Raw genomic sequence first — 26,727 nt, 5'->3', positions numbered from 1 at the left:
CCTGGCCCAGATGCAGCAATACAGGCCCAAAGCATGATACGACCACTACCATGTTTCATAAAAGGTATAAGGTTCTTATGCTAGAATTCATTGTTTCCAATAGTCTGCTGGCTTGTCCACTTGATCTTTGTGGAGTTGTGGTTTTCTCCTTGCAACTCTACCCTGCACATCGAGGATGTTCATTGTTCACCTGATGGCAGACTCATTAACATAAGCCAAAGTGAAATAGGCTTTTAGTTGCTTAGAAGTTAAGCTGTATTCCTTTCTGACCCAACAGACTACTACATGTCTTGCATTTTGAGAGACCTTTGTTGGTTGACCACTTCTTAAATTTCCTCCATTTGTACAGAATCTATCTGACTATAGAGCTTTCAAATCCAAACTCTTTAGAAATGATTTTGAAACCTTTTCCAGCCTGATGAGCAACAATATCTCTGTTTCTGAAGTCCTCAGAAATCTCCATTCTTTTTGCAATGATCCGCTTCCACAAACACGCCATGAACATCAAACTTTGATATATCTCTGTTCTTTAAATAAAATAGGCCTGATTGTTGATATTACCTTGAAATTAAATACTAAACCTAGAGGTTCACTTAATTTTGCCTCTCACAGATATAGTATTGGAACATTTTCCTGAATAAAAAAATTAAGTATAATATATTTGTCTGATCTGTTTGATTGGGTTCACTTTGTCTGCATTTGGGACTTCAGAAAATCTGATGATGTTTTGGGTCATATTTATGCAAAAATCCTGAAATTTCTAATGGGTTCACAAACTTTGAACAAGCGACAATGTATATAGTGGACAGAACTAAAAAGTTCAAAAGTTACAGCTGTTCTGTGTATAGGAATGGGCCATTCTTTTTATCCTTTGCTTGCTTGCTACCCAAAATATGTTACCTACATTAAACAATTTAAAGGCAATTCTACCAAATACTTACAAAATATATGTAACTTTCTGACCCACTGGGAACGTGATGAAAGAAATAAAAACTGAAATAAATCATTCTCTCTATGGGAATGGGAATTCTCTCTCTTATTCTGACGTTTCACAATCTTAAAATAAAACAGTGATTCTAACTGATCCAAGACAAACAATGTCAGGAATTGTGTCAGAAAATACATTTAAATGTATTTTACCAAGGTGTATGTGAACTTCTAAATTCATCTTTGGTATGTATTTGCTGGAGTACCAACATGTTTCTTCACAGTTTGAATTTTGATTAACTGATGTACAAATTTTAAAATGATTACTTTTCTACTTACTTTCTACTTACATTTACTTTTACTACATTTCTCTGTAGTATCAGGAATCAACCTGGCAGGGGGGAAACTTTACAGACTGACTACAGTGTGTTTGCTGCTGCTGTGTTTTCTCCTGCTGACTTCCATCATAGTGCTGTGGACCAAATTCAGCAACCTTAGTACAGAACAAGCCAAGCTGGAGACCAATCACAACAACTTGACAATAGAGAACAAACAGTTACAGACCAGTTTCATCAAGTTGAATGAAGATCTGAAAAACCAGTTACAGAAGCAAAATGAATTTCAGAAGAATTTGACTGATTTGAAAAACTGTTGACCGACCAAATAGAACATTACGAATAAATAGCTAAAAGACCAGTTACTGAAGCAAAACAATGAATTTAATAAGAATTTGACTGATTTGGGTGAGTAATGCAGTAAAGATGGTCAGTGTAAAGAATGTCAGACCTCTTCAAAGTTCCTCTCCAGGACATTCCAAAAATTCTCAGTGGGGTTAAGGTCTGGTGCTCTGATGTCTCATGCTCCCTTAACCACTATTTTATAATGTTAGCTTGATGAATACAGTCATTGTCATCTTGGAGCATGCCTACTGTATATCATCAGGGAAGAAAAAGTTACACAGATGGAAAAATCTGGCCATTCGGTATATTCAATCAGCTGATCTCATTTTTTGGGCACATAATGTTGCTGAACCTAGACCTGACCAACTGAGGCAAGCCCAGATCATAACACTGGATCAAACATTGGATGCTGGAGTAAGAGGATAAAGGTCATGTGGTCTGATGAGTACTCTGTTCTGAAGTGATGGGCGCATCCGTGTAATAAGAGAGCCAGCTGAAGCGACCCATCATGCCTAGTCCCTACCACACAAGCCTGTAGGGGCAATGTTACGATTTGGGCTTACTTCAGCTTCAATGTTATGATTTGGGCATCCTTCTGCTTCAATGTTATGATTTGGGCTTGCTTCAGCTTCAGTGTTATGATTTGGGATTCCTTCTGCTTCAATGTTACGAGCTTCAATTTTATGATCTAAAGCAAGCCCAGATCATAACATTGCCCCTACAGGCTTGTGTGGTAGGTACTAGGCATGATGGGTCGCTTCAGCTGGCTCTCTTATTACACAGATGCGCCCATCACTTCAGAACAGGGTACTCATCAGACCACATGACCTTTATCCTCTTACTCCAGCATCCGATGTTTATTCTCCCTAGCAAACTGAAGCATTTTTTTTTCAAATTAGTCTAATTGATAAATTTGTTTTCTTGAGTCTACACAGCTGTTTACTCCCAATCTATTAAGTTCTTTTTGCACTGTGTATGTGAAACTATGCAGATCTGCAAGGAATATATACTTACAAGTATGTTATTTAAGGGTGTGATTGTTGAGACGCTTGTGTTCTGAAACTTTTGGGACCTTTGTCACACCTTTTCACACTCAGCACAAATGTATTCAAACATCCAAAGAACAAAAAGGCAGAATACAAGGGTGTAAGATCAATGTGTAATTTATCAAGAATAATCCATGTTTTTTTTTTGTTTTTATTAATGTAATATTAATGTGTCCCTGGTGGGCTGGAGTTCAAATACCGGATTATTACATATGGACAGTGATTAAAGAAACTGTTTATTTGCTCTCTTGCTATGAATCTATCAGAAAATATTCATGGTTCTAGGAGTGTCATTAGGCAGTAATGCAACCTGTAAAAGAATGATATGATTTTTATATATGTTAATGTTGATGTTGTTATTCTTATGCACCAAAATCAAAAATAGCTTATTTTGTGTCGTATAATTTGGAACAGAGCAATAAAACCTCTCCTGTCTGATGCATCTGATAAAGTCATTTTTATAACTTATATAGAATAACCCCAGTCACTGAGTTCCTAAGCATTCAAATATTTGAAACTAAATGTGAACACGATTCAGTTGTGTTTTCTTCAAAGAAATTAGGCACCCAATAATTTTGAAACATGGTAATTGTCTTATAACAAATTCTTAAAATAAAAAGTAATATAAAATAATTAATTTCACATTTTATGGTAGAAATGTCTTCACAATTTTCCCAAATGATTTCTAGGATGCCTCAAGGCTTGTACCCCTTGTACTGCAAATAACACGGACAAGTCACTTATCCCAATTCTGTGCATCATGTTTTTATAGATCTGCTTTTCTTTAAGTAGTTTCATTGCTTAGTTATTGAGTATGTCATTACAGACTGTTCCAGGGAGAGGTTGATTATCTTGCTGAATCCTGGTAGCTAGTCAGTGCAGGCTCTCAGGACCTGTCCTGACCAGAATCTGCCTTCCTGGTATTCACCCTCCTGGATGCCTTCCTCACATTGTGCTCTGAGATGAATAATGTGTTTTCTGCTCTGGGATTCTCCACATGCATCCTACTTGTAGCACAATAGCACTGTCAGTTGCTAGCACAATAGCACTGTCAGCACTGTCAGATAACATGCTGATAATGCTGCAAGCTGCAGACTCAAAGAGAGTGTAATGTGTGTTCAGCTCATCTGCCAGTGTCTGCATTCACCGGTCTGGAAGACAGTGTTTTTTGGTCTGGTTCCTAGTTCCTGTTACAGGCTCCTACTTGTTTCAGCCTTTGTTAATACAGCATCTCACAGAAGTGAGTACACCCCTTACATTTTTGTAAATATTTTATTATACCTTTATGTGACAACACTGAAGAAATGGCACTTTGCTCCAATGTAAAGTATTGAGTGTACAGCTTGTATATCAGTGTAAATATCCAAGGATGGAAGCATGCTCTGCTTCAGTATGTCACAGTACATGTTGGCATTCATGGATCCCTCAATAAACTGTAGCTCCCCAGCAGCCCCAGACCATGACACTCCAACCACCAGGCTTGACTGTAGGCAAGACACACTTGTCTTTCTGCTCCTCACCTGGTTGCCACCACACGCTTGACACCATCTGAACTAAATACGTTTATCTTGGTCTCATTAGGCCACAGGACATTGTTCCAGTAATCCATGTCCTTAGTCTGCTTGTCTTCAGCAAACTGTTTGTGGGCTTCCTTGTGTATCATCTTTAGTAGAGGCTTCCTTTTGGGACTACAGTTATGCAGACCAATTTGATGCAGTGTGTGGTGTATGGTCTGAGCACTGACATGTTGACCCCCACTCATTCAACATCTGCAGCAATGCTGGCGGCATTCATATGTCTATTTCCCAAACACAAAATCTGGATATGACGCTGACCATACGCACTCAACTTCTTTGGTGGACCATGGCGAGGAACCTCTCCTGTTAAAACGCTGTATGGTCTTGGCCACCATGCTGCAGCTCAGTTTCAGGGTCTTGGCAATCTTCTTATAGCTTACATCATCTTTATGTAGAGCAACAATCTTTTTTTCAGATCCTCAGAGAGTTCTTTGCCATGAGGTCATGTCGAACTTCCAGTGACCAGTATGAGAGAGTGAGAGCGATAACACAAAATTAAAATTTAACACCCCTGGGACCTTGTAACACTAACAAATCATATGACACTGGGGAGAGAAAATGGCTAATTGGGACCAATTTGGACATTTTCACTTAGAGTGTTAGCGATGCAGGGATAAAAACAGACCCAAGTGCAGGATAGCTAAAATAAACTGATTTATTAATTAAAAGAAACAAAAACAGGAACACAGACACAAAAAAAGACATGACAAAAGATGTGACAAATAACGCATAAGGACCGGGTGTGCAGAGGCGGGGAGGAATAAACAAGGGCGGGGCAGTCAGGTGACACAGAACATAAACAAAAGCACATGGCAAAAAGTCCGGGCTGGATCCTGACATAGAGGTGTACTCACTTTTGTGGCCAGTGGTTTAGACATTAATGGCTGTGGGCTGAGTTATTTTGGGAGGACATCAAATTTACACTGTTTTACAAGCTGTACACTCACTACTTTACATTGTAGCACAGTGTAATTTCTTCAATTTTGTCACGTAAATAAATATAAAAAATCTTTTAAAAATGTGAGGGATGTACTCACTTCTGTGAGATACTCTTTCTAGACATGAGGAAAGCTTTGCCATGGTCCAATTTCCCAACCATTGGATGTGATAATGCCTTGAAAATGTCCTTAAACTCAGTCTAGCAATGGTTCAGTGTCCTCTTGCCCCTAGCAGGGCAGATGATTTACTGGTTAAAGTTTGGCATTTGAGTTTTTCAGACTCCATTGTTCTGTTCATGTGGTAACCAGAGACAAAGTCGGCTAGCAGGATTTTGTTGTCCAGTAACATTGGGTTCAGCCATATCTCGGTGAACCAGAGGAGGTTTCAGTCATGAATGTACCTTTGGAACTTGAAATCATCTAGCTTGTTTTGAAATCATCTAGCTTGTTTTCCAGAAACATTGGCAATTAGGATGCTAAGCAGGGGATCAGGTTTTGTGCGTGCGCTCGGCCTGTTCTTGATGCTAGCTCATTCCCATTGCAGACTCCACTTCACGTCACATTGAGTCCATGATTAGAAATGGCAGTAAGTGAGTCCTCTATAAGTCACTCACACACGCACATGCAAATGCACACGCACATGTAAACCCAAATGAGCATGCACAGAAACTCACAAATATCTGCCTAAAGCTTTTTATTTATTAGATTGTTGATTGAAAAAAAATACCATGTTTACTTTTGAACTTATTGGTTAGTTCTGAACAATGAAACGCAAAATGAGTGAGCCAGGAATGAGTACAGAGCAAATAATCATGACAATGTAAGGACATATGTCACTAATTAAAAGTTTTTGTAATTTAAGAGCCTTCATAAAGTGTCAGTTACACACCCATATTGATCACACATGTGGCCTGTTGAATGTGTTAAATATAACAGGAAATAGCATTTAAACATAGCAGAAACATATACAATCACATAGGCACTTTAGACAGTCACTCTGAATGTAGTTTTAGACGATTATATACCAGAACAAGTGAGTTTATAAGGACTGATAACTACAGCAGTAAACGATCAGGATTACTGTAAAGAGAAGAATGGAGATGAGTGAGGAGATTTATGCAAATGTAGAAGTTGCTGTAGATAATAGAGCTGATTCCAGTGACAGTGAGCAATCATATGAAGATGTTCATATGAATGAGGACAATTTACAGACACAGAGGCCTGGAAGCTTCCAGCAGTCTACAAGCTCAGGTAAAATACACTCACACTCAGAAATATGTGTGCATTTTACAGTTTGCTTAAATGAATTTAAATGTGTGGAAAAATATAACAATCCAATGTAATTTAACCATTAAAAATAGTAATGTGTAAAAAATGTACAATTTAACTTAATCGATTTGGTTTTATAATTTAAAACAACACTACGTTCAAACACACACACACACACACACACACACACACACACACACACTCACACACACACACACACACACACACACACACACACAAACCTATAGCAAATAATATAAATAGCAAATGAGATACCGTAACATCAAAACCAGGGGCGAATATCTGTCTTTTCATACAATAATATAAACATCATTATACACTGTAAACAATACAGTACAAAAACGGTAAAGTTAAATAAGGAATGATTTGATGTATTTCCCCTCCCTCTCCCCCTGCCTCTTTGGCTGTGACTGGCATCTTGCCAATTTTTCGAATTTATCATTTAACATCTTTGACTACGTAGGTTGTAAGTGTGTGTGAGCAAGTATCTCTCTCTATCTCTCTTTCTCTCACTCTGACTCTCTCTCTCTCTCACACAAACATACACACTGAGTGAGAACAAGAGAGTAGCATGATGAGTGTGGTAACTCAGAGTATGTTGCTGTTTTAGCGTTTAACTCGCCGGCATGGTGTGCAAGTTGTGTCGCGTAAGTGTACTGAAGTGTGTTTTTGTGTTTTTCATCTTCTAATCTAATGAAACAAAAATGAAAGTGTTATCACTGTCATTGGGACACAATGACTATTGTCATTGTCATGTTTGGAGGACAAAAGGTGAGGCCATTAAAGCCAACGGTTTTACCAACAGTTCTTTTGCACCTGACGGCTTCAAACAAAGGTAGGTGACACCGTAATGGTTAGGACCTTTCAGATAAAACACACAAATCTACACAGTCAGTCATTAACACATTACTATGAGAAGATTTCTTACTCAGTGGTCAGTGGTGTATCGTATTACCAGTTCGACACTCCCTCAGTGTCTCTGTCATTCAGACCAATCCAAGCTTTTCCACTGTACAGCAACTTACTGAAAAACACCTGTCAGTGTTGGAATAAAATATTAGAATAAATATGCGTCAGTCTGTCAACTAGTCTCTCTCTCTCTCTCTCTCTCTCTCTCTCTCTCTCTCTCTCTCTCTCTCACACCTGTTCCTCTTCATTGTTTATGATCACAAGGTCTGCTCCTCTCCCCCTGCAGTCCAGTCTGCTCTTAGTCCAGCTCTTATCTACATTATTCATGTATTAAACACTGGAGCTAAAATATATATTCATCTTTTATCCAGAGAATTTAAATAAAAATGGTGAAGAAAAAATAGTTTATGACTCAATATGAAAGAAAAGGTACAGTCGGTGGGGTTAGAAAAAAATTGTCATTCATATTAATATACACTATTTAACTATAAAACATAACAGTTAATGTTGTGATGGTGAGATCACATAAATAAAACCAACTACAACCGAAATTAGCAGTTTAAATAATTTTACCCCTTAGATTTTCCTGGGTATTCTGACCATTATACCTGACGACAGCCAGGATTCTCCACAAGCACTGCATTTGGAGGCTTTGCACATTCTAGAAGATGTCGGAGCAAAAGATGATCTCAAATCTTTCATATGCTATTTGCTTATGTTTTGGGCTGTTACTGTACATGCACAAAGTTTAGATCCCTTCACAATTACCAAACACCAGAACCAAAGGTTCTGACAGTACCACTTTGTCACAAGGGAATTTATTAGATGATATGCATACAGTTAGTGTTGGCGGTATGGTTCTGTTCTGGGCAAGAATCCGTGCGCCCGTCCATGTGCATGCATGGACAGAGCGGGAAGAGCAGCGACTAGAAAATAGAATAGACCCCCCATATAACAGAACCACTAAGCATGCATAGTATTGATATGCTCGTTTTTGGAAAGTAATAAATGAATGGATATATAGATAATTAAATAATTAGAGAGAGGGTTCCGGCATGGTGGAGTCGGGGTTGGAGGAGGGAGTTTAGATCACGGCAGCAGCGAAGCGCTAGAGCGGCTCTATGAATGGGAATTTAAATGGTCGGGTCATATGGATGTAGTAACCGGATTGGTGCGCGTAGTGGACAGCTGATTAAAAGCTGATGCACGCTTGACGACGTGGCCTGCAAGAACTAACGCGATGCTTGATTTCTGTCAGGACCACTTTGTCACAAGGGAATTTATTAGATGATATGCATACAGTTAGTGTTGGCGGTATGGTTCTGTTCTGGGCAAGAATCTGCACGCTCGTCCATGCGCATTCTTGGACAGAGCGGGGAGAGCAGCGACTAGAAAATAGAATAGACCCCCAAAAACAAAACCATGTGCCAAGGGGAAAAACCCCCATTATAACTGTTGCAGCGTGAAGCTGGTAAATCCGGAACTGATCGAAGATCGGAGGAGTGTCGTCCTGGCTGAGCGAATGTCAGCATATTGCAACGAGCACGTTGCTGAGTCAGTTAAAGCGAAGTGTGAAGCAAAGGGGGAGTGTGATGCACCCCTGCGCAGCGATATAAACGAGCATGTTGGATTTCCACTAAATAATAGTGAGGACTGGTAGTAATATGGCGACGGCATGTTGTGCATACGCTGAGCTAGCGATGACAGGTAGGGGAAGCAGCGCCCTGTAGAAGACTCTAGTACATCCGGGGCAAATCAATAGTCAGGGAAAGCGTCACCCTGGGCTGAGCAGATGCACGTATTTGCAACAGTGTGTTGCGCATTTTTTATTTTTATTGAATATCCACTCAGCTAAGTGCAGCAGGGAAAGCTTTCCCTGAGCTGAGCGGATGGCGGCATATTTGCAACAAGCATGTTGTATGTTCTCTCAGCTATAGTGCAGCAGGGGAAGCTTCCCCTGAGCTGAGCAGATGGCAGCATATGCATTTTATTATTTTTTTTTTGTTGTTGTTGTAATACAACATTTACATTTACATTTACATTTACATTTACAGCATTTGGCAGACGCCCTTATCCAGAGCGACGTACATAAGTGCTTAAATCTCTAACATTGAATACATTAATGCTGGATCACTAAGTTACATACTTAAGATACCATGAGTTTAAAACATTTGTTCAAAGTTACAATGAAAGTGTCAAAGGTGTGTTTTTTTTTTTTTTTTTTTTTTTTTTAAATGCAAAAGATAATGAAAGAAGTGCTAGTTGAAGTGTTTCCTGAATAAGTAGGTCTTCAACCGCCGCTTGAAAATAGCCAGTGACTCAGCTGTCCGGACCTCTAGGGGAAGTTCGTTCCACCACCTTGGTGCCAGTACAGAGAAGAGTCTTGTAGTATACTTGCCTCTTACCCTGAGAGATGGTGGAACCAGTCGAGCAGTGCTGGTAGATCGGAGGGTGCGGGGTGCAGTGCGAGGAGTGATGAGGGCTTTGAGGTAAGAGGGAGCTGGTCCATTTTTGGCTTTGTAGGCCAGCATCAGTGTTTTGAATCTGATGCGTGCAGCTACCGGAAGCCAGTGGAGGGATCGCAGCAGCGGGGTGGTATGAGAGAACTTTGGCAGGTTGAAAACAAGCCGGGCAGCTGCATTTTGGATCATTTGCAGAGGACGGATTGCGTTCATAGGTAGACCTGCCAGCAGTGCATTGCAGTAATCCAGTCTAGAAATGACAAGAGACTGAACAAGTACCTGAGCAGCCTGTGTGGACAGAAATGGTCGAATCCTTCTAATGTTGTAGAGAAGAAACCGACATGAGCGAGTCACATTAGCAACATGAGAGGAAAAGGACAGTTGATTGTCCATGGTTACCCCAAGGTTGCGAGCTGTGGCTGAAGGGGAGATCAGATCGTTGTGCAAGGATATAGCAAGATCATGACCTGGGGATGAATCACCTGGGATGAAGAGCAGCTCAGTTTTGCTAGGATTAAGCTTTAACTGATGAGCAGTCATCCATGATGAAATTTCTGCCAGACATGCAGAGATCCGGTCAGAAGCTGTGGCATCTGCGGGTGGGAAAGAGAAGATAAGTTGTGTATCATCAGCATAGCAGTGGTAAGAGAACCCATGTGAGGAAATAACTTCACCAAGAGAGTGAGTATACAGGGAGAAAAGAAGAGGACCAAGTACTGAGCCTTGTGGGACGCCAGTGGAGAGTCTGCGTGGAGCAGATGTCACTCCCCTCCATGTTACCTGATATGAGCGTCCTTCCAGGTAGGAAGCGAACCATTCCCAAGCTGATCCGCATATCCCAAGACTCCTGAGGGTGGCTAAGAGAGTCTTATGGTTGACCGTATCAAACGCTGCTGAAAGGTCAAGGAGGATAAGGACAGATGAGAGATTGGCTGATCTAGCAGCATGTAGTTTCTCAGAGACATCTAAAAGGGCTGTCTCTGTGGAATGAGCTGCTTTAAAGCCAGACTGGTTGGGGTCTTGGAGGTTGTTCTGTGAGAGATAGACAGACAGTTGATTAAAGACAATGCGTTCAAGAATTTTTGAAAGAAACGAGAGAAGTGATACCGGTCTGTAGTTACTGATGTCTGATGGATCCAGAGCAGGTTTCTTCAGGATGGGAATAACCCTTGCTCTCTTGAAGGTAGTTGGTACCTGACCAGATGCTATGGATCTATTGGTGATAGTTGTAATGAAGGGCAGAAGGTCTTGCGAGATGGTCTGCAGCAAAGTGGAAGGGAGTGGATCCAATGGGCAGGTGGTAGGATTGCAAGACTGGATGAGTTTTAGAATCTCTTCTGCTGTTACAGTTGAGAAATGTGACAACAAAGGTGTAGGGGAGTCCATACTCTGAGATGTAAGTGCAGTCGGGGCTGAAGTGAAGGTCCGGCAGATTTCCTCAATCTTCTCCTGGTAGAAAGAAGCAAAGTCTTCTGCAGTCAGGGAGGATGAAGAAGGTGGAGCTGGGGGGTTGAGCAGAGAAGAGATGATGTTGTGGAATTTCCGAGGGTCATGTGAGGAAGCTTCAAGCTTTTCCTTGTAGAAGGAAGTCTTGGCAGAAGTCACATCTGAGGAGAACTTGGCCATGAGTGTTCGGTAAGAATCAAGATCTGCATCAAGTTGTAATTTCTTCCACTTTCTCTCTGATGATCTTAGCTCTCTTCGATTGTTGCGCAGCACATCTGAAAGCCAAGGAGCAGAACAAGAAGTTTTCTTGGGTTTAGTGGACATAGGGCAGAGGAAGTCCATAGTTGAGGAAAGAGATGAGAGGAAAGTATCTGTGGCCGAGTCCAAGGGCAGTGAGGAAAAAGACTCAGGATCAGGAAGGGAAGAAAGAGTGCCAGAAGCTACAGAAGAAGGGGAGACAGAGTAAAGGTTGCGGCGGGTTAGAGCGAGGGGGTGAGAGGTAGTTTTAGGTAGGGTAGGGAGAGTGATGGTAAAGGATACCAGGTGATGATCAGAGACGTGTAGTGGGGTAGCAGTCACGTCTGTAGCTGGAGAAGGACGGGTGAAAACCAGGTCCAGCACATTGCCTCCTTTGTGTGTGGGGATGTAGCTGTTGAGTGTGAGTGTGAATGAGTCAAGAAGAGACAGGAGGGAAGAAGAATGTAGCTTGTCAGAGGGGAGGTTGAAGTCACCAAGCACTGTCAGGGGGGAGCTATCAGAAGGGAAAGCACTAAGCAGTGTGTCCATTTCTTCCAAGAAGTCACCTAGGGGACCAGGAGGGCGGTAAACAACAATGATAACAAGGTTAATTGGAGAGGTAACTGAAATGGCATGGAATTCAAAAGAGGAGATGGTTAAATGAGACAAGAGGAGAGGTGTAAAGCACCATTTCTTTGACAGCAATAAACCTGTACCACCACCCCTGCCTGTTTCTCGTGGTGAGTGAGAGAAAGCATAGGCAGAGGATAAAGCAGCTGGTGTAGCAGTGTTCTGTGGGGATATCCAGGTCTCTGTTAGCGCAAGAAAATCAAAGGAGTAATGGGCAGTTAAAGCAGAGATAAAATCAGCTTTTTTCACAGCAGACTGGCAATTCCAGAGCCCACCTACCACCACTGTTTGAGACTTACACAACAGAGGAGGGTAGATGAGGTTACTGGGATTGTGACCTCTGCTCTGTGGACGAGAGTGTCTGCGAGTGTAGGAATTGAGTACAGAGATGGGTTTAAGGCACATATTTGCAGTCAAGAGTGAGAATTAAGGTATGGTAGAATATAGCAAAACAGTATTAGACACAAAGTTTACAATGAGAGAGAGAGAGAGAGAGAGAGAGAGATACTTACAAACCTTCAATTTAAATAGGTAAGCCCTGCCCCCAATTCACACCTTAAGGTAGACTGAAACTACTCCTGATTAATCAGCTGAGAGAACAACAAGGACCAACACTATAAAAATCAACAATTCAAATCACACTACTCTAGAACAAAGTGAGTTAAGCAGATAGTATACAAAAGTCAGGAACGTACTTTACCAGAAGACAATATATTCAAATGAAGAGAGTTAAAGCACACTGCATGTGACAATATATTCAACTGACAATATATTCAACTGACAATATATTCAAATGAAGAGAGTTAAAGCACAACAAGCATGTTGTATATCCACTCAGCTAAGTGCAGCAGGGGGAGCTTCCCCTGAGCTGAGCGGATGGTGGCATATTTGCAGCGAGCATGTTGCTGTAGTAAGTTGAAAAGCTATCCCTCAGTCGGCTAGTGCATAAAAACAAAACATAGCTTAACATGGCAAAGCATAACATGGCATGACGTAGCTTAACACCACGAGGCATACCATAGCCTAGCATGACATAGCATGCCTAGCATGACATAGTGTAGCCTAGCATGACGTAACATAAAATGACGTAGCCTAGCATGCATAACATAGCGTAGAATAACGAAGTTAAGATCGCTTCCGGCTCAACAAACGCGACATTAAACACAAACATGCGCGCCGTATCGATTAACCGTAAATTTAAAGCATATTCAAACTTTCCTTTCGGCTCGGGTATCTGGTAGTAATCACGACCGCTTATAGTTCCCTATCGTGAACACGAAGGGAGACAGCTTGCGGTTTGATTAGTTATTTAATTTTTGTGAAAAATAAAAAGATTGTAGAGTTTACTTGATATTTTTAAGAAAATCAGTTTCCTATTGATTTGTGAGTAATGTAAAATAATGATTTTGATTACTCGTAATTATAGTTGATTAACAAGTTTTCTTTACAAATGTATTTCAAAGCAAATATTAAGTATAGTGAATTTATTACACTTTTCAGTGTAGATATGATGTTTACATCAGCCAGTAACTAAATGCAAGAATAAAAGACTCACGTAATTTAAAATTTTGTAATTCATAATATTTAGGCATTACATGCTTTAAGGCAGAGGCCGAAGCAGAAGCATAGCATAAGTTTAGTCCATAAGCATAGTTTTATTCGAAAACATTAACATACAATCCAAAACTTGAGCTAAGGAGAATAACAGGAAACAGAAAGGGTTTGATAGAGAGGATAGCAATCATCATTGAAAACAAATCCAAAACACAGACTCAAACCAGAGGCATCCACTTCTACGAAGGGAAGATCAGGATGAAAGTGCCTGAGGATGGGGACCATTGTGAATCTTTTCTTGAGATCATTGAAAGCTTTATTTGTGGGTTCACTCTAACAGAGTTACTTAGGTTTACGCTGTAAAAGAAAGGTATGAGGGGAGGCCACTATGATGTTATCTTGTTATCTTAAGACGGTAAGAAGGAAAGAGCTGGTAGAAGCTCGCAAATCCCAAAAACCGCTGTATTCCCTTAATTGTCATGGGTCTGGGACAGTCCGTCATGGCTTTCACCTTAATCTTTTCCATTCCACGCATTGATGACTTATGGTACAATGGAACTCACACTTCTCGGCTTTAATAAACAAATGGTGCTGTAGGAGATGTACAGTCCATACATGGGTTACATGTCCTCATGATGGGAAGTAGATCAGGATGCTGTGAAAGTATTTGTACTGGTTGAATAGAACCTGATGAATCTCGTTCATGAATGACAGAAAAACTGCACGCACGTTATTTAGTCCATAGGGCATGTGTTAGGGGTGCGGGGATAAAAACAGACCCAGGATAGCTAATATAAACAGGTTTAATAACTAAAAAAACACAAAACAGAGACAAGGACATGACAACGACCTGACAATGACCTGACAATAGACATGACACAAGATGACATCACACCAGACGAGAATTTCGCGCCGCCGTAGGCTACGTGGCACGGTTAAATACACAAGACAATTAACACATCAGGAACAGGTGTGCAGAGGTGTAGAGGAAGAGACAAGGGTGGGGCAGACACGTGACACAGAACACGTGACAAATCCCCCCCCGATCCCCCCGGGGATCCACTTCACATCACGTGAAGTCCAGGATTAGAAATGGCAGTAAGTGAGTGTATTCTAAACCAATTGAAATAAGAATATTTACGTCATAAAATGTCCATGACGGACAAGGACAAAGTGGTCACAAGTGCATAAAATAATCAAAAACAAACAAACAAAAACTAATTTTATTTTTACTTCATTAGTAAAATAGTAACAGTGTGATCAATACACCACTGAGGTGATGAGAAAATACAGAGACACAAACCCAGTAACAGAAACTCGTAACACGTAAACCCAAATGAGCATGCACAGAAACTCACAAATAGCTGCATAAAGCTTTTTTATTTATTAGATTGTTGATATAAAAAAAATGTTTACTTTTGAACTTATTGGTTAGTTCTGAAACAATGAAAACTGTGCAAAATGATGAGCCATGAATGAGTACAGTATACAAATACAGTACAGTATTTGTACAGTATGAGTACTCTTCATAAAGTGTCAGTTACACACCCATATTGGTCACACATGTGGCCTGTTGAATGTGTTAAATATAACAGGAACTAGAGTTTGAACATAGCAGAAACATATACAATCACATAGGCAGTCTGTCTTTAGACAGTCACTCTGAATGTAGTTTTAGATGATTATATACCAGAACAAGTGAGCTTATAATTACTGATAACTACAGCAGTAAAAGATCAGGATTACTGTAAAGAGAAGAATGGAGATGAGTGAGGAGATTTATGCAAATGTAGAAGAAGCTGCAGATAATAAAGCTGATTCCAGTGACAGTGAGCAATCATATGAAGATGTTTATGTGAATGGGGACAATTTGCAGACACAGAGGGCCAGAAGCTTCAAGCAGTCTGAGAACTCAGGTAAAATACACTCACACTCAGAAATATGTGTGTATGTACTGATCGACAATGAATTTACTTTTGTAAAATGTAACTACCTAGTAAATGATTGGCGTCTTCCCAATTTCATGGAACATCTTGGGCAAACAAACTGAGCATAGTTTTAAACAATTAACTTCAAAAGGTTCACCTCTCAGTTCCTGGTCAAAAACAGTTAAGCTAAGATGAAAAAACAAGTAAACAGACAAAGAAACAGGCTAAGAAAGAAACAAAAGCAGAGAAAAGGATACTGTATCAGACCATTATGACTGTATTTAAGACTCTGTGTTTAACTTTGAGAAGGAACAGTTAACAGTTGTTAACCATGCTGAAGACATTAAAGAATTTTTAAGAACCATTAAGTTGCAAAATAATATTGCAATCATGTATTTTACAGACCATTAGCACACAACGAAGAAGCTTTTATTGATATTGATAAGTATTTTTACTAAAAAAAATAAATAGGGAAGTAAATAGGGAAAACTCTGTGTGTGTGTGTGTGTGTGTGTGTGTGTGTGTGTGTGGCCCATTGTTGGTTGATTAGAGATATTACAAGTGTAAAATGTTCAGAAATGTTCAAAAAGGCTGATTACTGTACACAGAAAGGTGTGATCATTGTACAGTTTATGATTTATAAGCATTCAAGTCAGTTTGACCTGGGAGGACAACCGGTGTTATTATTTACTGCCATTAAAAATTTAAATAGTTTCAAAACAATATCCTGTCTTTGAAATATACCAGTCTGTGATATTCCATCAACTTATGTGCCTCTGATCATAACTATAGTGAAATAATTCAGAATTTCTGCCTTTTTTTTTTTTTTACCAAAAAGTTGTACATAAATGAGGTTTATTATACCAAATATTACAATAATAAGTGCAAAATATATGTTAATGTGTTCGAAACAATTTGACTGAAAAAAAGGCTATCATACATACCTCATTTATTATAAGCAGTCAAAACAGACCGGGTCAATTTGACTCAGAGCTCCTAAAGTGCATAGTAAAAGAGTAAGTTTTGACTTAAATAATCTGATGAGTCAGGTTTCTGATTTTACTATATTCAATACTTCTTCCTCAGATGACCTGGGGCAGACTTGAATGTTTTAATTGATGTTTCATTAGAAATAGACTTAGAAATTTAAAAAAATAATTTATCTGGTGTTAAAAAAGGGTGCTTTTAAATACGTGGTCACCAACCTGGGAAATAGAGTTTTTTTTAATAAAATTGGCAGAGTATAGAACACTTTAGAGCATGTGAAAGGCAGATTGAGCAAGTGGAAGTCCCAAAGATGTCCTACAGTGGGTAGGGCTGGTCATCACCACTTGCCATTGGCACAAGCTGGAATGCATTGATCTGCTGCCAATCATGATATTGGCCTGGATGAATTAACCACTGGGAAAAAGAATGCAAAATCATTTGTGTTTTATATGTGATTACCTTTAAATATTTTATAAATGGGACTTAGATGTCCACAAATCATCATAGCACTCAATAAGGAGACACATTCTTAAAAATTCTGGAGGAAACAGCTAGACAAGTATCTGTATCCAGAGTAAATTAGTCTTTTATTGATGTAAGACAGTTTGCATATGCACATGGGGACAAATATTTCTTTGGAGAAACATCCTTTGGTCTAATGATACATAAATTAAGCAATTTGGCTGTAATGACTATTGTCATATTTGGAGGGCAAATGGTTTGCAAGTACTGGTACTGGTGCACTTTACAAACTAAATAACATAATAGAATCAGCATCAGCCAGGAAGTTTAATCTTGGCCACAAATACATCTTCCAAATAGAGCAATGTCTTGATCCAAGACAAGCAATGTTGTCTATTCTTAATGTGTCAGGAAATTTCTATGCTTTTGACCGAGGTGTATGTAAACTCCTGACTGTTCCCTTCTGACTGCCACTGTCCCTGCCCTGCACGCTCCTCTGTTTTCTGATATGTGAAGAAAAGAATTCCACTGTGCAGTAATGTATATGTGGTTATAATAATGGCTTCTATGTCCCCCAAGTTCACTTCAGCTCTATATTATATAAAATAATCATTTCATGAAGATCTGAATTTGACACTATGGTAATGAATGCATTTGCTGTTGTACCATCATGATTATTCTGTTTGAATCCAATTTGTTACAATGGTTACATTACTTACATTACATTACTTATGTTGTGTCTGCTGTCAGATACATAATAACGCGACACCATCGCTTGCGGTGCAACTCACGTTATTTCTTTTTACTGAACCGGAACTGAATGCAAAATAATACATCATTATATAGATATCACTACTAGGGGGCAGGCTTATCACAAAACTATAACACGTTATTTAGTACATACATTACACTTTCCTCCCCCACTAGATTAATTATACTGAGAAACATGAAATACAAAACCAAAACGTACTGTATTACATCAACAGGTACTCTAACAAAATGTTTCTAATTAAACATAGCTACAAATCAAGCCTTTGAGGAGGTTTTCTACATCTCTCAGGATAACGTCTCTGTAAGCCTAGGTGAGATTCAGGTGCAGGTGCAGGTGCAACCGGCATTGTGACATCTGGTTCATCTTCATGCGACTCAGATTCATTCACGTTAACTGATGTAGGAGGGACAGTGTCAACAGCATTGTTGTCCTTGACATGCGAATCAGGGGCAGGTAAAGGTGAGGATTTTGTCTGGCGATCCACCAACTGATCTACATGGCGTCTCCAAGTAGTCTCTCCAACCTTCACTGTGTACGTCAAGGGTCCAGTTCTGGTGGTGATAGTACCTGGTTGCCACTTTTCCAGTCTGTAGTCGCGTGCTAAGACCTCTTGTCCAACCCGGAAATTTCTTGTAGGTCTGTCCTTTATCTGCTCAAATTGTTTGTTTTCGTCGAACATTGGGTTTGATGAGATCCAAGCGAGATCTTAAGTTTCTCTTAAGGAACATCATCGCTGGTGTTTGGCCTGTTGTGGCGTGTGTTGCATTTCTGTACATGAAAAGAAAGTTGTCTATTTTGTGTTGTAGTGAAATGCTGTCATTGTCCATTGCTTTTATTGCTTTCTTGAAAGTCTGTACAAACCTCTCCGCCAAGCCATTAGTGGCAGGATGGTATGGCGCAGAAGTGATGTTTTTGACTCCATTCAGCTTCATGAATTTCCGAAACTCGTCTGAGACGAACTGTCGTCCATTATCTGTGCATATCTGCTCTGGCAACCCGTTCCTGGAGAATATTGTTCTCAATACCGAAACAGTGTTTTCAGATGTGGTTGTCTTCATCGGAACAACTTCAGGCCATTTAGAATGTGCGTCCACGGCGCTCAAGAACATGGAGTCCCTAAATGGTCCAGCAAAGTCAACGTGCACACGTTGCCATGGTGTTGACGGCCATTCCCAGGGATGCAAAGGAACTAATGGTGGAGAGTTCTGGGTCCTTTGACATCCAGGACAAGCCTTTGCCAGATCCTCAATCTGCTTGTCGATTCCTGGCCACCACATATAACTACGTGCAAGATTCTTCATTTTTACTGTGCCCAAATGCCCTTCATGTAACGTGTCCAACACCTTACTACGCAATTTGGAGGGAATGACAACTCTTAATCCACACATCAGCGTTCCTTGACACACAGAAACTGTTCTCTTCTCACTGAGAATGCTGGATACAGTGAGTTGCCATGTGCTGGCCACCCGAGAACTGTGATTTCATAGACTTTGGACAATGTGGGGTCATTACGGGTTTCTTTTCGAATAGTGGCATTTGTTACAGGTAACTGACTCACAATTGTGGTGTGAAACACGTCAGCTGGATCCTCACTATGTGACTTGTCTGTTGACTTCAGTGGCAGACATGACAAGCCATCCGCGTTACCATGTAGTTTGGTGCCTTTGTACTCAATATCATATTGGTGAGCACCCAAGAAGAGTGACCAACGCTGCAGCCTAGCTGAGGCCATTGCTGAGACACCCCTCCGCACATTAAAGATCGAGACCAAGGGCTGATGGTCCGTGATCAGGGTGAATCTTTGACCATATAGGTAATGGTGGAACTTTTTTACACCCCACTCAAGACTAAGTGCTTCTCGGTCTATTTGTGCGTAGTTACATTCTGCTGCCGTTAGTGATCTCGATGCAAAGGCTATCGGTTTTTCTGTGCCTTTTGGGAACTTGTGTGACAGCACAGCGCCAATTCCAATACGGTGATGCATCACATGCCAGCCTGATGGGTATGGATGGATTGAAATGTGTCAGCACTATATCAGAAGTTATGAGCATCTTGGTCTTTTGGAAAGCTTGTTCGCAACTGTCTGACCATTTCCACTGTGTTCTTGTTTGCAACAGTGCGTTCAATGGGTGTAGCACGGTCTTGAGGTTTGGAAGAAATTTGTGATAATAGTTCACAAGTCCGAGATATGATCGGAGTTGAGACACATTCTGTGGGTGTGGTGCATTTAACACAGCTTCAATTTTGTCCTGTTACTTGTGTAGACCATCTTTGTCTATCACATGACCATAATAAGAAATCGGAGACTTGAAGAACTCACATTTTTCTTTGTTAGCTCTTAGTCCATACTCACACAGTCGAGTCAGCACACGTTGTAAGTTTTGGAGGTGATCTGCATCATCCTTCCCTGTTACAATGATATCGTCCAGGTAACACTGCGTTCCTAGAATACCCTGCAGCACCTGGTCCATCGCTCTCTGCCACAAGGCAGGGGCTGATGCAATTCCAAAAACAAGACGGTTGTACTGATAGAGCCCTTTATGTGTGTTGATGGTCAAGAATTTCTTGGATTGCTCATCCATCTCCATCTGGAGGTATGCTTTAGCCAGGTCAATTTTTGAGAAGTGTTCTCCACTGGACAAGGATGTGAAAATATCTTCAATGCGTGGCAGGGGATACTGTACTGCATGAAGAGCTGGATTAATGGTCACTTTAAAGTCCCCACAAATACGCACATCCCCTGTCTTACCCTTTTTGATCACAGGAACTATGTGTGTTGCCCATTCACTCCGTTCAATTTTAGTCAGGATTCCTGTTTTTTCCAAATGATCCAGCTCTGCCTCCACCTTGGGACGAATTGCATATGGGACTGGGCGGGCTTTAAAGAATTTTGGAGAAGTGTCTTCTTTTAACTCCAGAGTCCCTTTTATTCCTTTAAGTGTTCCTATCCCTTTCCGAAACACAGGTTCTGCATTTTGTACAATTTGCATTAAAGTCATTTGTGTCTCTTTGTTTGTAATTTGCTGGGACACATCCAAGTTTTTTATTACGTGCCAGTCCAGAGGTATTTTCCTCAGCCATTCGCGTCCGAACAATGCAGGCCCTCCATTTTCCAGTACATACAGGTTGAGCTGTTGCTGATTTTCTTTGTAATTCACAGTTACTGGTAATTTTCCTTTTGGAGACACTTTTTCACCAGTATAAGTCTTTAATATCACTGATGTCTGTTGCAGTGGTATTTTTGAAAACAGTCATTTGTAATCAGCTGCTGAGGTGAACGATAAGGCAGATGCAGTGTCTAACTCCATCTTGAGTTTAACACCTGACACTTCTGGCGTAAGCCAAATAACTCTTCGATCTGTCTCTTTAATACTGTACAGTTCCAGGCATGAGAGATCATCAGTATCTGAACTTGTGTTCGCTTCATTTTCAGTTACTTGATGTACAGTGGCAGATTTACATCTCACTTTGTACATTCTGTCTTTCTGTACCTTCTGTTTATCCATTTTGCATGCTCTCTCGATGTGCCCCTTTTTATGGCATCTTCTACACTCTTTATCCTTGAACCAGCAGTCATTTGCATCATGAGACATTTTTCCACAGCGATAGCATTTCTGTTCTGTTTCCAGCATTTCTGGAATCTGAATCTTTCCGCAATTAGTAAGGGTTTGGGGCTCAAATGTTCATTTAAAATGTCCACTACTTGCTGGAACGATTTATCCGCTGGCTTTTCAGGGGTTAACAGACTACGAAGTAGTTCATAAGTTTTCGCTCCCATCACGCTCAGCAAAACAGCCACTTTCTTATCATTTTCAATGTCATTGGCCTCACAGTATAGCTCCACCCTTTCCACATACGTTCCCCAATCCTCAGCATTACTATCAAATGCGGTGATAGTTCCAATCATTGACATATTTGCTGGTTTGCAGTTTCACATTAGACATTAACTGGCTTCTCTTTCCGTTCAATGTAACTCACGTGCTCTTTTCGTGAATATTCCTGTCCGTTTCTTGTCCATCCAGGTCTTTTTGTTGCATCTGTGATTGTCGGTCCGAAAACTCGTCGCCAATTCTGTTGTGTCTGCTGTCAGATAAATAATAACGCGACACCATCGCTTGCGGTGCAACTCACGTTATTTCTTTTTACTGAACCGGAACTGAATGCAAAATAATACATCATTATATAGATCACCACTAGGGGGCAGGCTTATCACAAAACTATGACTCACGTTATATAGTACATACATTACAACTTACATTACATAATTTTTCTGTACTTACAGGAAACAACCATGCAGAGAAGAAATGTTACAAGCTGACTACAGTATGCTTGCTGCTGCTGAGTTTTCTCCTGCTGACTTCCCTCACAATAATGTCGATCAAATTCAGTATCATTAATACAGAAAAAGCTAAGCTGGAGACCAGTCACAAAAACCTGACTGAAGAGAAATACGAGTTACAGACCAGATACAACACCCTGACTGAAGACAAGGACCAGATACAGACCAGATACAACACCCTGACTGAAGACAAGGACCAGATACAGACCAGATACAACACCCTGACTGAAGAGAGAAACCAGTTAAATAAGCAAAATGATGAATGTCAGAAGAAGTTAACTGGTTCGGGTGAGTACATGCTGTTTTGATGGTCAATGTTTGTAACAGAATCTACGGATAGAAATGTCAGAGAACATGGATTATTGTTAGGAACTACTAGGACAAAAAGTAGTCACAGTGAATTACACCATTTGCATCATCAAGCACACTGGTAGCACAGCATGACACGCTTATTTTCTGGCATCTGTTACTAAGAGTAATTTGCATTCACTGTTTGCTTTACCTCTGGGTGCAAGAGTTTTCCAGTCTAGCTTAAGATTTATGCTGGATTCTGTTTTATGTACTCTACCTGGCCAAAAAAGTCACACACTTTGATTTTAGCACATTTTCACCATGGCATTGTTTTAAAAGTCCCATGCAATGTCACAACATTTACTTCTGTCCACAGTTGCTTTAACAACATGGAAAGTCTTCATCAGCACATCCCAAATATGGTCTGAACTGGGTGGTGGTGGTTAAGGTGGTGGCCTGTCCACAGCACTGGCTAATTTGAAAAAAGGTTTTCTTAAAGCTACATAGCTGTTTACTTCCAAATCCCTTGACTTCTCTTCACATCATGCATGTTGAAATGCTCTTACTGTCACTATTAAACATATCCATGATTTCTACTGTTTTTTACAATTAGATTTCACAAAATGTTTGTTATCTCTGCTCATGATCCTTAAATTTTTTATTTTTTCAAAATTGCTTTCTTTGCTAAATTCAAGCCAATAATTTGACAGTAGAAGTGAAAAGGGGATATATTCCCATGAAGCAGAAGACAAATCCCATAGTGCAGAGGTGTCAGAAACTCATGTAGAAAATATGATACAATCAGATAAATTGGTTACAACCCCACAGGCATAATGTACAACTCCACGCATGTAACTTCTGAATAGTAATGAAAAAGCATGTTTGTAGATGCATCTAAGCTCCGAATAGAGATATACACAGTTTAAATGTTAAATATATCCTTGACACACTTCACTTTTCATTGTAGAGTGGCAATACAAGGTATATGTCTGCTGATTGAACTAAATACTAAGATAATATAATTTTATCTCTTATGATCACTCTGGTGGTCACATTGGTGACCATATCATCTTATGACTGTATATTGGTGCTATGCTGAATTCCATCCGTGTTGTAGTGACAGCATTGCATCGATAACATTGATGCATTAAACTGAATACAATCAAAATTCACAGTCAACTGTGAACTTATTTATATAGTCTAAAAAGAATTTAATATTTAAATTAAGACTTTACATTTAACAGTTTACCTTTAAACCCTTAATTGGTTTAAAGACATCTAGGGGGCCCAGCAGTGGCAGCTTGGTGGATCTGGGATTCTAACTCATGACCTTCTGATCAGAAGTCCAACACCTTAACCACCAGGCTGTGAGGGCTTAGCAAATAATTCCAAACAGCTTCATATTTACATCTCACAGGCAACACAACAAAAAAATTAATTGGGTTCCAAACTTTAAATTTCTTTTTCTGAATGTATTCATTTATTCATTGAATCCCTCTCAGGATGGACTTTGTTTCAGTCCAGCTTTTACTATGTCTCAACTGAGATGAAGAACTGGACTGAAAGCAGAGAGGACTGCAGAAAAAGAGGAGCAGACCTGGTGATCATAAACAGCAAAGAGGAACAGGTACTTCTGCATAGTTCAGCATTGTTTTAGTTATAAAACAAGACTGTGTGTGTGAATATTGAACAAATACATCAATTACATTGAGTTTCCAGATTGCACTGTGATAATCAGGTTTCTGTCACCAGAGTTTTGTGGAAAAGCTCAACAAGAAGCCTGGATATTTTATTGGTCTGAGTGACCGTGACACAGAAGGCACGTGGAAATGGGTGGATGGAACAGCACTGATCACTTCGTAAGAGTTTATAGGTTTATATTTATTTTACACTACACTGGATGGTACATTATTCATTGGAAAAAGTTCTTGCTCAGTGTATGTCTGTGTATATGACAAATAAAATTTGCATTTGAATTCTGTGTTGTTCCAGGTACTGGTCAGATGGGAATGTCTTTTCAGATTCGGAAGACTGTGTTGTAAATGGGTATGGTGGAAATACAGGATGGTATGACAGACCTTGCAGTGAAAAGTACTACTGGTTCTGTGAATAAATTTCTCAGATATAAACATTAGACTATCATTACTTACAATTACACATATAGCAACTGTAACCATACTATATAATCAGTAATCAGTAAGAACTATATAATCTTCTTTGATTCTAAAAAAAAAGTCAGATCCAGTTCAGAATTATTTTAAAAAAAAGACATGTAACATTTAAATGGAATTAAATTCATTTTAATGAAATAAATTAATATATACTGTATATTTTAACTAAACAATGACCAGCACTCTATGAAGATTTTATAATATAAAGTTGAGTCCATATTCTCTCAACATACAGAAGATTAGAGAAATACAACATAAAATGTTTTGGCCTTCATAATTCAGACAATAACTAAATAAACAATTGTTTTGAAAACGCTTTGGCATCTGGCTGTGAAAAGTACAACTTTAACAGTGGTTATATTTCTAATGCTTGTACGTTTTTTTTTTTGTTTGTGTTTGCATTCAGTGTGCTGAATAAAATTTTTTTAAATTTATGTTGGGGAATTTCACAGCAAAATACAGTGTATACACGGTCCAAAACATCCTTTTTCAATTTGCTGATGGTGAATGGTTTTATTTACATACTTGTGAAAAAAAAATAATGGATGATAACTGAACTGTAGGGGTCCAGTGAGGGTGGTAACTGGGTCTTGATGTGCCTCATGACGAGCTTCTCGAAGCACTTCATAATGATGGGTGTGAGTGTTTCACACGCTTAAGTCCAGGAAAATTTTAAAACCCACCAAATAATCTTGAGGAAATGAAAGTTTTAACCCTATAAAACCTCTCATATATTGTTTTTGACCTCTCATACAGTATATTGTTTTAGGAAGCCTCTGATGTAGAAATGAAAGATTTTTCAAATTTTTTACATTTTAGTAAATGCAATTTAGGGAAATTATTAATATTAAATAAATTAATATTGCAACATTGGCCTCTGCTAGGAGCAGGATTTCTGTATTTGTACTCACTTTGTTTGAACAGATATACAGAGCATTTAAGCATTCATTTGCAGGGTTGATTGCTTACTTTGCCCCATAACAGTATATATCATGAATAATAATCACACAACGATCATATTTTTTATGAATAAGCATTTATTAATATAAATATTGAAAAAAATATATATTTAAAAAACTTCTTCTTTCACTTTCAGTGTGGTTTGAAGTCTGTGATTAATTGCAGTGATAGTCCCTAAGACAGTTCTTTTCTACTGAGAAGCACAGGCCATCATTGCACTTGCTAAACAGTGTGTTTGTGTATCCTTAGTTTTGTTTTCATTTTGTTTTCGTTTTGGCCTTGGTCCACCCTGAAGTCTTCCCTGGTTCACTGTGCCATATATACCACAATATAAAAATATATCATTTATTTCACTGCTGTTATCATTTCGGATCATATTCATGTTCTGTCTGTGCCATTCCTCACACCATGCATCCCAACCTAGACAGAAATTCAGCTTGATTTATGAATATTGTATTGTTTTACTGTGCTGTTCCACTCTATACTTAATTTCTAAAAATCACTTTTCTCACAGACCTATAATTCATTATCTGAGCACCTCCTATCTCTTCAGTTCTGGAAAACCCATAATCTCCCCACAGTCCTCATGATCTTTATCATTGTTTGGTTCCAAATCCCAGTACCTGAAAAGAAACCGTTTAATTCAATTCAATTCAATTCTTTTTTTATTTTTTATTTTAATAATTCCATTTAAAATTAGCCTGAGATGCTGTACATTGAGTTAAAAAAAAAGAACATAAATATAAAAAAACACGTACAAATTACCAACAATTAAAAGCACAGGAAAAGAGGTGTGTTTTTAACATGGATTTAAATTCAGCAAACGTAGAAGCAGTTGTGACTGGTGGTGGCAAGCTATTCCACAGCTTAGATCTGCTACCGCAAAAGCTCGGTCTCCCCTGCGTTGCAGATGAGATCGTGGTACCAGCAAAAGATGACCATTTTGGGATCTAAGTGATCTCAAAGGATTGTACATAATCAAAAAGGTAGATATTTGGGAGCTAAATTATTGGGAGCTTTGGAAACGAATAACAGAATCTTTTAGTCGATACGTTATCGGACTGGCAGCCAGTGCAAAGAACATAAGATTGGTGTAATATGGTCTCGTTTGCGGCTACCTG

General features: G+C 39.4%; 2 protein-coding genes across 2 annotated transcripts in view; one reads left to right on the top strand and one right to left on the bottom strand.

Annotated features, from left to right (window-relative positions):
• The window catches only part of LOC132841917 (C-type lectin domain family 4 member M-like), a 107,622-nt gene that overhangs the window by 58,512 nt on the left and 22,383 nt on the right, over positions 1-26,727 (top strand). Inside the window, exons 7-8 of the mRNA XM_060864566.1 lie at positions 1,417-1,503; positions 22,234-22,425. Coding sequence (XP_060720549.1) covers positions 1,417-1,503; positions 22,234-22,425 — 279 coding nt within the window. The remainder of the gene's footprint in view (positions 1-1,416; positions 1,504-22,233; positions 22,426-26,727) is intronic.
• LOC132841926 (uncharacterized) lies at positions 9,579-11,186 on the bottom strand. Its single transcript, XM_060864576.1, has 2 exons — positions 10,610-11,186; positions 9,579-10,422 (listed from the first exon to the last, which is right to left on the bottom strand). Exons 1-2 carry the CDS (start codon positions 10,662-10,664, stop codon positions 9,626-9,628), a joined length of 852 nt encoding a protein of 283 aa, XP_060720559.1. The 5' UTR covers positions 10,665-11,186; the 3' UTR covers positions 9,579-9,625.

Source organism: Tachysurus vachellii, chromosome 2 (assembly GCF_030014155.1).
Source record: "Tachysurus vachellii isolate PV-2020 chromosome 2, HZAU_Pvac_v1, whole genome shotgun sequence".
Lineage (NCBI taxonomy): Eukaryota > Metazoa > Chordata > Actinopteri > Siluriformes > Bagridae > Tachysurus > Tachysurus vachellii.
Note: the sequence above shows the minus strand (reverse complement) of the source record. Positions and strands in the feature narration are given on the sequence as shown.